The sequence below is a fragment of the Drosophila suzukii genome, chromosome 3 (assembly GCF_043229965.1).
Source record: "Drosophila suzukii chromosome 3, CBGP_Dsuzu_IsoJpt1.0, whole genome shotgun sequence".
NCBI classification, from domain to species: Eukaryota; Metazoa; Arthropoda; class Insecta; order Diptera; family Drosophilidae; genus Drosophila; species Drosophila suzukii.
Genome location: NC_092082.1, coordinates 55,719,078 through 55,730,747, shown reverse-complemented (window position 1 = coordinate 55,730,747; position 11,670 = coordinate 55,719,078). Strand labels below are relative to the sequence as shown.

At 41.6% G+C, this 11,670-nt stretch overlaps 1 protein-coding gene across 1 annotated transcript; it reads right to left on the bottom strand.

The window, feature by feature from the left end:
• Window positions 1-362: 362 nt before the first annotated feature.
• On the bottom strand, window positions 363-6,089 carry LOC139352849 (uncharacterized). Its single transcript, XM_070995487.1, has 2 exons — window positions 5,759-6,089; window positions 363-508 (listed from the first exon to the last, which is right to left on the bottom strand). The coding sequence occupies exons 1-2, from the start codon at window positions 6,087-6,089 to the stop codon at window positions 363-365; spliced, it is 477 nt and encodes a 158-aa protein (XP_070851588.1).
• Window positions 6,090-11,670: the final 5,581 nt, after the last annotated feature.

Sequence of the window (11,670 nt, the reverse complement as noted above, 5' to 3'; positions counted from 1 at the left end):
GTAAATTTGAAATTTGTCAGCGTCCATGGTTACGCCAAAGCCCTGGCTAAAAATTTCACGACCAATTAGTACGTCATATTTCAAATACTTGTCCATAATTACATGTAACAAAATCTCAAAATAACATTGATCAATATTTATATTACACAATAGTTGTTGAGTGCTACATATTGAATCGTTACTTATGCCGTTTAATTTAACAATGTTATTAATTCTTTTACCACTAAATTTATCGGCGGAGCTTTCCTTAACCAAGGAACATTCAGCGCCAGAGTCGAAACAAAATGGAACGGACTTACCGGTTGAACTACTTATTGTTCCTAATGATGGAGCTAAGGTACAGATGTCTACACGTTTCTCGATTACTCGGTCGTTTCCTCTCGATCGTCCTTTTGGACAAACGGATGCGAAGTGCTCAAGCTCGTCGCATTTGAAACATTTGACAGTTGACCGGTCTTTTGATCCTTGTGTTGAACTTCCGTGGTGGCTCTTTCCTTGATGGTGTCCTCTGCCGAGCACGACATTCGGCATATTTATGTCCAGACTTTCCACAATAGTTGCATTTCACTTGAGAGAGATAATTAGACTTTTTACGCTCCGGGCCTGTTGTAGATGCGTCGTCATCTAGGTTACGTTCTTTAAAAGTGTGCGCTTGTAGTTGTTGTTGCATTTCATTCCGAGTTTTAATGTTGTTTGTAAAAACCCAGCGCGACAAATTGTCATCAATTTGTGCCATGTGGGCCAGAGCTAGTGAAACCGCAATTTCCTCCAGATCATTAGATTTAAATTTTGACATTAATAAGGTGACGATTCGGCTCCCATGTTCGGTGAAACTTTCTCCAGACTTTGGTCGCCCGTTCAAAATTTTCATCAGTGTGGCAGCAGACGTTTCGATGCCAACAAAGCGTTGAATGAAGAGTTCTTTAAATTGTGGCCATGTGATGCCAGCAAAGCATATTTGGGACAGCCATTGTGATGCACTTCCCTCTAGCGCCTTACTTAAAGTTATCATAAGGCTGCTACCTTCGGGCATTTCATCAGCAAAAATGAGATCCACTGTTGTACACCAAGCTGAGGCATCTGCACCAGCTCCCTCAGGATACAATTTTGGCAGAGTTATATGTTTCCCCTTGTCGTCAGTTGCCTTGGTGTCTGCATATTTTTGATAATCTCCAAAAGGTTGTTGTTTTGCACTTGTAAAGCTGCCAAGTATGCATCGGTGATATTTGTAGGCAAAGCAGATCCCACTTCTGATGTCGCAGAGTTGTTATTTTCTTGTGGCTGGTCTTCCATGTTGACACACAAACTTTCCGAGTGAAGCGAATTCCAACCGGCGTGCGCAATTGTCTTAATGCAACTAACTGGCATTTTCTGCCCACGCATCGATCTATGCTTCTTTACACACGCAAGCTGGACTATACTCGGCGACAGCGCGACAACGCCGCCGCCTCATTCGTACGATTTTTAGGCGCCAGTCATATTTTACGCCGTAGTCAAATTCTACGTCGTAGACATGTTCTAAGAAGGATCTCACAATATACCAAACTCATTGCGCAGCAACTTCTTGCAAGCACAGTGGTCAAACTATGTTCATAATGTGACAGACACGTACAGTGGTCAAAATACGTTCATTATGCGACATATGCGTTTTTGTGTTGATGCTTTTGCATCTGACGTGGGTAATGAGATTCGCTTAAACGCAACACCGCAATACTGATATCCTATAACAGACTTACCACATATCGTTTAAGGGCATAACTAATACACTAAAAACCAATTTTGTCATTCCCAAACTGAAATTGCAATCATATGTTTAAGCAAAAACAAATGTTTTAGAAATAGTTTCACGGCTTTCCATCACACTTGTCGCTTAAATTTTTATACCCGTTACTCGTAGAGTAAAAGGGTATACTAGATTCGTCGGAAAGTATGTAACAGGCAGAAGGAAGCGTTTGCGACCCCATAAAGTATATAAATTCTTGATCAGGATCACTAACCGAGTCGATCTAGCCATGTCCGTCTGTCCGCCTGACTGTCTGTCCGTCTGTCCGTATGAACGCTGAGATCTCGGAAACTGTAGAATTTACAAAACTGGGATTAGGCATGCAGATTCCTGCGCAGCGCAAGTTTGTTTCAGCAATGTGCCACGCCCACTCTAACGCCCACAAAACGCCCAAAACTGTGGCTCCTAGAATACAAATTTTAACTGAAATGTATTGTTCTCATTAACATTTATCGATTGACCAAAAAAAAAGTTTGCCACGCCCACTTTAACGCCCACAAACTTCAAAAAAACGTAAATATGAACGCGGATATCTCGAAAACTATCAAAAATAGAGAAATGGGATCTGCAGCGCAAGTTTGTTACGCGAAAATGCCAGGCCCTCTCTAACCCCCACAAACAGCCCAAACCTGTGGCGCCCACAATTTTCATGCTAGATAAAAAATTTTAATTGAAATGTATTAGTCTCCTCCGTACCTATAGATTAATTAAAAAAAAAAATTCCATGCCCACTCTAACGCGCATAACGCTTAAATCTGTCTACCGCCCACATAACCATATATTGAGATCACGGTTAGGTCTCGCGGTTTCAATCTCGCTTGGCTGCTTGCATATCTCCATTTCCCTTTGGTCCCATTAGCTGAGTAACGAGTATCTGATAGTCGAGGTACTCGACTATAGCGTTCTTCCTTGTTTGATATCTATACTAAGCTTATATATGGACACATAAGCTACTGGAGCAAAAACGTCTTGACATAAAAAATAATACATACACTACTTAAAAGGAGTTTTTAAAAAGGTGTTTAATTGAACAAAGAAAACGTGCGAATAAATCTAATCCAGGTGGAAAACTAATGAAAACAAGAATGAAAATCAATAAATATAAAGTAAAAAATATTAATTGACACTGGGACAACATAGTGCTATATTAGAACAGAAATTTGTAAAAATAAAAATTAGCTTCGCATATATAAAATAGTATTCACAGTAGTGTTGGGTTGCTCATGAGTGAGTGAACAAAAAAGAGATGTTCACTAAGCTGAGTTAGTGAACATGTTTCTTCCTATGTGTTCTCTTTTGTTCAATTGCTCAATTTTGCTCACTTGCTCCATTTTGATCACTTACCCAGTTTGATTTTCTTGGTCTTTTTAGTTAACCTGCTCAGGTTTAGACTCAGGGTTAGACTCAGATTTATTAATTGGTTAAAGCCTATTGAAAAAATTGAATATGTGATCGATTCAGCTAATGGAGTAGTAAATTGTAACGGAAAAGAAGAGAAATTAAATTATAATAACGGAATCATTTTAAACCAACTTTTCTTAACTGAACAAAACACCATTCTCCCATCAAAGGAATATTATATTAAAAATCCGAATCTAAAGTGAGAAACCAAAGGAAATTCAGTTTGGGATAAAAAAATCCTGAACACACCGTCGATGGATAATTCAACAACATTCCTGAACACAGGAACTCGCCGTCGTTGAATTATCGTAGTAACTAACAATATACTCAGTTAACAATATACGACTCAGTGTAGCCAGGGTCACTTCACAGAAAATTTAAAAATTGATGAATAGGGAGCTCGGGAACTCGGTCTGCTGATCCGGCTGGCCTATGCGCTTGCTTCTTCTCCTCCGCGTACTTTTGGGCTCAGTGCCAACCGGCACTGCAAAACTCAGACTTGTAATAGATTATAAAAACCTTAATGCAAATACTATATCTGATAGATACCCAATGCAGAACCCTTCGGTGATTTTGTCTGGAATGGCAAAATACTTGTCCACAACTGATTTCGAATCTGCATTTCATCAGATTCTCATAAATGAAACAGACATTCAGAAAACGTCATTCTCAATAAACAATGGGAAATATGAAGTCCTGCCAATGCCTTTCGGGTTAAAAAACGCCCCCAGAATATTCCAAAGAGCAATGGATGACATTTTAAGAGAACAAGTAAAATGTGCCATGTTGATCAAAGCCAATCCCGAAAAAATGTCTACAATTATAAAATGTCCTATACCTAAAAAGAGAGCTTAGAAGAGCTTGGGATATTACAGAAAATGTGTGCAAAATGACGCAAGAATTGCAAAACTTTTAACAAAATATTTACAAGGCCAAAATGGCAAAGCATCTAAAAAACATCACTTAAAACTTCAATACGATTCAGCTGTAAGTCCTTTTAACGGGCTGATAGAAACTTTAATCGCACAAATAGAGTTAGTACCATCAGATTATAATAAAATATTTACGTAAACTATTTCGCTCTTTCAGTGAACGGTCGCGTTTTTGTCTTGCGCTCCGAATTTTCGTTCTTTTTGTCCATAAGCCATCGTAGCTTAAATCATATTTTCTTACATTATTATGTCCCTAACAACATCCGTTCGCTTCGCGAGTGCATAGTGATTGTTTTGTGTTTAAATTAACAAAATTAGTTTGCACGTATAATCTCTGTACAGTGTTTGTTGTTATTGTTTTATCTAATTGCCTTCATCTTTTCTTCCAAACACTGTTTGGAGCGGTAAGAGTCTAAACGGTAGTTACCCGCTCTCCCGCATAAAACTTTGTTGTTGGAACGTCAAAATCTTACGGTCCCCCAGCTTACTCACTCCCGCTCACGCTCTTCAGCTCTCTAACTCTCTTTGCACTATTGTTCGGAATGTCGCAATAATGGCTTTCTATTATTTAAAGAAATGCAAGTCGTTGCTTTCGGTTGGACAACAGAGCATTCCGTTCCATTCGTGCGAGAATATTTTTCATGCAAAATGCTTTGGCTATTCGGGCATGGTATGCGATGGAGTCGACATGAGAAGTGGCTTGCGATACTATTGTGATGAATGCATTGCTTATGAAACCCAGGCAATCTCTAAGGCTTACAAAAAGCAGTGTTACGGAATTTATCCGGAAAAGCCGTAGAAGATCTGCTGCAAGTAAGCCACGCGTTGCCATCCACCCAAGCGATTGAAGTTCCATTCAAAAAATGTGCTGGGATCTTCACAGCCTCTTCCCAAAGACCGCCAAAGTGTGGCGACCTAGGAGGAATGAAACACCAATCATAAGCCTCCGCTAGGCAAAAGCCCAACGTAGCTCTCTGGTGATCACTGCTGAGGAATAGGCGCCTTAGTTCGAGCAGCTCATAGCGAGCGCCAACAAAGTTGGTTGCATTATCAGACCAAATCTGCCGCGGCCTTCTTCTAGTGCATATAAATCGTTTGAGGCCATGTAGAAACGATACCGTAGAGAGATCCTTGATCAACTCCAAATGAATAGCCTTTGTGGAGAAACAAATGAAGACACAAACGTAGCATTTTACTTGAGGCTTGCTTCGCTTTGACTGCAATGATTTGATGTCATCCCATAAATGTGAGTGCTGACAAGACGAAGCAACAGCAGAGTACCGCCTTGAAGGTCAGACACCGTGAGCGTAGGGCGATGGATGCGATTACTAAACTTATAGACGTATTGAAAATTCTTTGAAGGGCAGCAAAAATTAAAATTTCAGGAATTTCAGGCTACTTTAGGCTTGTTAACAATTTATTAGCGAGAGAGAGTACATCAGGCGAGACGAGAGAGCATTTAATGTCGAGATCAGAATTCGTACTATTTTTTCAAAGGGACAGCAGACCGAATGCTGGGCCAAAGAATGCAAGTACACAAAAAACGAGAGTGCTAGATAGAGAGAGTTACCTTTCGCGATGCAATTAATATAAGAGATCGAATTAAGTAAATTAGCTGCTGCGGCTGCGTGACCCGACATACTCCCCCCGTTGGAAGCCTGGGTTTCAACATCATCCTTAAAGGGAAGCAGACACAGATTGTTTACTGCTCGCTTTGTCACTCCTGATGCTGTCTTCAGAACGGCAACTCGAGCAACCCCATCTTCACCGAACAGAAGCTCGATCACTCTGGCGAGGGGCCACTTCATGGGAGGCAAGTTTTCGTCCTTGACCAGAACGAAGTCATCGACAATCAGGCCAGGTTTTGTGGTGCGCCACTTGGAGCGCTGTTGCAGTAATGTTAAGTATTCTTCCTTCCATCGGGACCAGAGAACGGCAAGGGTACACCCAAACAATAAGTGTACCCGAATCATTTGTGCGTTTACGGCACTTAGAGTGTGATCGGCACTCTTAAATAAGGTTTGTTGCCTTGCACTGATATTTTCGGACATGCTCATACGCACACTCGCAAAATAATTTCGAGCTCTTTTCTGCATGTATACATGAGTTGACGCCGATTAATATGCTAAAGCAAAAGGAATGAGCGAAATTGAGAGCACAACACTTGAGACAAACAATATGTGAGAGACACGTGTGTTGTTGTTATTCTTGCACTAGCGTCATACATGCACACATATTAGTTTTTGAGTATGCACATATACATACATACATATATGTGAGATGAAATTAAAAGCCGTGTTTTGCTGCTTCATTGTGTGTATTTAATATTAATGTTTTCAAAAATCGTTTATACAGATAAAGGAACAGGTAATTCTATGCCACCTTTGACAGAAGAGGGTAACGGTTTTCATTTACTCTCCACTGCAGTACATCGAAATCATGATATTGTCATATTTCTATTATATATTCTATTATATATTCTATATTGTTCTATTTCTTCTCTTGGGGATTCTCTAGAGTTCTTATTAGATGGGGGCTGCCTGATGTTGAAAAAAATTCTGGTTTTGAAACATATCTTATGCTTGGTGACGGCTCTGATAAAGTGGACATTTCTGTGCAGAACGTATATGGACTAGAAACATGGGTTGTATCACTTTCTTTTAAAAAATACAAATTTTTAACGTTTCTGAAACCACTGCTGTTTAATGTCGGCCAGGTCTGTATCCTGCATATGTGCAGCCGGGGGATACATATGTCCATATGCCATCAACTTTTGTTTTAATTGTTTCTTTTAATGTTGCAATTGATGAGATGTCTGATATATTCGGCTCGCATAGCACACAAATTCTTGTAATTGAAGGCAGCACAAAACAAATTGAAGACGAGCTGCAAGTTTGAAGTTCTTTAAAAATCCTTTCGAAGGATTCTAGCAACCCAACTAACATTTTTAATGTTGACCTACTGACATCCATCAATCTTTCGGACCCTTTCTCGCTTAATATATTGTAGACAGCCACCCAATTATCGTCGATAGATTTCAGCATTGCGTAGTTTGAGTTTCACCTTGTTGGGCATGAACTCTTTAGAGATGTGTTTAACTTATGCTGCGAATTGGCTTTTTTGAAGTACCTAACAATTTTTTTGCATGTTGTCACTGTTTCGATTAGATACGTTGTTTCTGAAAATGATTGTTCTAAACAATTGTTTAAATGATGTCTGCTGCAGTTAAGCCTGAAGTTGTTTTCTAATGCTTTTATTGTGTTGCTGCCCCTATCTGTTACAAATATGATCTCGTCAATGTTTTCAATGTTACATTTTGAGAAGACTTAATTAAGACTAATTTTAGTTAAAATGTTTTCTCCGCTGCTTTTCTCTGATTCCATTGACTTAAGGCTCAAAATTAAATCACAAAGAACATTGTTTTTAAGATAATGAACTGTGATGCCCAAGAAGTTTCGTTGTTGATATTGGTCAGACGGTGTCAGCTAATCCTGCAGTATCTGCTGCAATTTGAATTTCCGATGATATCAACCCTTTTTTTTTCTTCAGCGTCTTTGTGGACCTTTCGACTTAACGTTGATGGACTAGGCAGCAAGTCATCCACATCTATGTGATCCCCATAGGCGGCACCAATTTTGATAAGAAGCTGCTCCATGCTTTTATATCCGGGCCCGGCCACTGATGAAAACGGCTGACAATCTTGGACAATCCATTGACTGCATTTTTTAATGGCTTCTGCTTTGTCTGTTGCCAACACTTTCGTCACTTCTTTTGGTTGCCTTAATGTCATACAACATTTATGCCGAGACAAATTTGATGTGTGGCCGGCCAACAATTTTAGAACTTTTCGACAGGTGCTGCAAAATAGCCACCCTTCCACGGCACTTTTGTCTTCTTTAAGAATATAATGTAAAATGTTCCACATAACACTTCTTCCTTTATGTTTTGTGTTAAAGTGTACGTTCCACAATTAATTTTACTTTACTTTTACTATAGAGTCCGGCGTTTCAGTCATTTTGCTTATTCCTTCTAAGGCTTCAACTAACAAATGAAATCAAGCGACCAAATAACAAACCAGCGATTATGCATACATACAAGTTAAAGACACTCGAAATCATAACTGTTAAAAGCGATTTGTGTTGTTATTCTATTCTTGTTGTTTGTGAGTGCGACAAGCACTCCAAACTTATAAGTGTGATTCGGGTTCCAAAAAAGTGACACCCTTGACGTTCTCTGATCGGGACCAAAAGATCTGCTGCAAGTAAGCCACGCTTTGCCATCCATCCAAGCTATTGAAGTTAAGACTGGTCACATCCGGCTCGACGAATGAGGAAGGCGGAACACCATTTAAAAAAAGTGATGGGGTTAATACATCTAGATCAGCTGGGTTTTCTGAAATCGAGACTAATGGTCGAGAATTAACAACCGCCGAAATGTGACACACCAGGGTCCGCAACTGCTCAAAGGCTAAAACAGCAGTGCCAACAGCGCGGTAGAAATGATGCTTAGCGATCTACACAGCCGCTTTCCAAAGACCGCCAAAGTGTGGCGACCTAGAAGGAATGAAACACCAATCAATAGCCTCCGCTAGGCAAAAGTCCAACGTAGCTCTCTGGTGATCACTGCTGAGGAATAGGCGCCTTAGTTCGAGCAGCTTATAGCGAGCGCCAACAAAGTTGGTTGCATTATCAGACCAAATCTGCCCCGGCCTTCTTCTAGTGCATATAAATCGTTTGAGGCCATGTAGAAAAGATCCATCAAGTCGCTCCTTTGGAAGATCCGCCATGATATGCTCCACTACTCGAGGCTTCATTCGAAAGCATCTTATACATTTGTTTTCCGCCTTCATAACCGTCTTCCTCCCCCCAATAGGCCAATATTGGGATCGAATTATGCCGAGTAATGCCCGTGGCCCAGTGTGCAGATTGCGTTCATGAAAGTGAGTAATAATGGCAATAGTGACCGAATGACTCCGTGGTAATATAATTGGATGACGCCCATTAAATTCCAGAGAAGAATTCCTTAGCCGGCCATCCAAGTACAAATCGCGACGAATGACCTCAGCCCCAAGAGGAAACGCTGTATGCTCGTCTGCTGACAAATGATGCATAGCTCGCACTGCCAGAAATGATGCTGGCTTCGTGCCATAAGTAACGGTGCCTAGCTTAAACACCCGCAATTGGTCCTGGGGGAATCCCTCCACAAAATGCATTGCAAATGGCTGTCCTCAGGCTGAACCCTAACACAACGGTACATTTTGCAAATGTCTCCTGTGATTGCTACTGGGTGTGAGCGGAACCGAAGAAGAATCTGGAACACCTTAGGCTGAATAACAGGGCCTGCCATAAGAACATCGTTGAGAGAATAGCCTGAGGAACTGTTCAGCGATCCATCAAAAACTACGCGAAGCTTTGTAGCGGAGCTATGACGCAATGATAAGGCAAGAAGTATCGGCACAACCCGATGTCAGCGGCAGAAACTGATGACATATGTCCAAGATCGAGGTATTCCTTTATGAATGCTGCATATTGAGCCTTCAAGGCTGGCTGACGATTCAACTTTCCCTCTAGGGACAAGAATCTTCGATAAGCTTGCTGGTAGGACTCTCCCAAAAGATCTAGATTAAACTTGGCAGGCAGCCGAACAGAATAACGACGTGTCTTACGAAACGTGCTTCACAGTCCAAATCTTCCCTAGTAGCGCGTATAATTGGCTCGGCGCAGCTTTCCACTTCCCAAAATCGTCGAAGAAGATGATCATCTAACCTTCTCTCTACTAGCGAGAAGTACATCTTGAGACGACATAAAAGCCGAGCCATTGGAAAGGCCATAACCTCCAGAAACAACCCAACCCATACGCGTCTTTTGAATTAGGGGTAATCCAGGTGGGAGCTTGATTTGGCCAACGCACAACATCTTGAAAAAGAGACTGGCTCCGATTAAAAGATCCACCCGCTGGGGAGCATAAAACCTTGGGTCAGCTATCTGTATATTTTTGGGTATGTTCCAGCTGCCAATGTCGACGTTGAAGCTAGGCTGTCACGGTAATGTTGGCTCAGTATTCGGAAGTTCGGGACTGAATCGTAATATTGACCGAGTGACCGTCCGTCACAAAACTGGAATCTCCTATTCCAGTTACAGATGCTGAAGATTTTATTTTCTTTACTTGAAGTTGTTTGCAAACCGGGACGTTATAAGATGCAGTTGAGAGCCCGAATCGAGTACGAAACCCCGGAACGGTTTTTTACTAAAACGCTAGCCGTTGCTAAGAGCACAATATCATTACTAAACTCCTGTGCAATAAGAGCAGTCGAAGTGGAAGGCAGTGCAGAGGGTGAGGCAGAGGGAAGTCCTTCTTGAAGCTGTGCTCCTTCTTGTGAAGAAAAGGAAGGTGAGTTTCCCAGGTGAAGCAGGGTGTGGTGCTTAGATCCGCATGCACGACAACTCTGGAGTTGCATTGCCGAACTTGATGACCAACCTTAAGACAATTTATGCAAAGACCGAGCCGTTTCGCTTCTTGAAGCCTATTCGCAGGAGACAGGATTTTAAAATTATGACAATAAGAAATGGAATGCCCCGCATCATTGCAGAATATTCAAATCCAAGGGTTGCATTCGAGGCATCAAATGCTGATCTACGCGCATTGGGTATTCTGTTACTTCCCACCTGATTGCGCGGCGCATAGTTTGCCATGTCGAAATCCATAGTCTTCAACGGCCTGCATCACTGCTCCAGAAATGATGCCATTGACTCCCACGTAGGAATTAAATTGACGAAGGCAGTGTCCTCTTAACGCTCTTCCCACTTTGCCTGACTTGCCGGACACAACTTTAGGAACAGGACTTGGACGATGATGCATCCTCCGATTTGTTCCGTCGTGCCCAGTCCTTTGAGAGCACGAATATGAGCGTTGAACTTATCGGACAGCTCCCGAAGTGTCCAGACGGAACCACTCTGCACCGCTTTAAGTCCCAGGATCTCAGTAATGTGTGCCTGAAAAACCAAACGTCGATTGTCAAATCTGTTTTGCAGCAAATCTAAAGCAATTGCGTAGTTGCCTTCCAAAATTTTCAATGAGCGAACAGTATCCAACGCTGCGTCCCTCAGGCATGATCGTAGCTGCTGCAGCTTTTCTACGTTGGTGAGGTCCCGATGACTATCTATGATCGTGGTAAACATAGAATAAAAGTCAGACCAATTTGCATAACCTCCAGCGAATTTTGGAAGCTCCAGTGGGAGCAGCAATGCTGCCCTATGTCGAGGCTGACGCTGCTGGAGGCCGAAAACTCCCGGAGTGATGCCGTCAGCAAAAGTTGAGTGCGAAAGAAGCTGTGAGGCGCGCTTTGAAATTTCGGATCGAACCGATGACTTCAGAATTAAGAGAATGTCATCAAATTTTTCACTTAAATCACTTTCAATTTCCTCGAAATCCAATTCTTCGAACTCACCGAGCACCCTTTTAAATGACTCTTGAAGCTCATCAATCAACTCCAACCTCACATGAAGACCGGATTCGTCGCATGAAGTTAACGCTGCACTTGATAGGGAATCCACT

Bases quoted from the DNA above. Each gene is read 5' to 3' on its own strand.
- LOC139352849 (XM_070995487.1), bottom strand. From the start codon at position 6,089: ATGATTCGGGTACACTTATTGTTTGGGTGTACCCTTGCCGTTCTCTGG. The intron at 509-5,758 runs GTATGTCGGGTC...CGTGCTCGGCAG, and splicing joins CCAGGCTTCCAACGGGGGGA to AGGACACCATCAAGGAAAGA.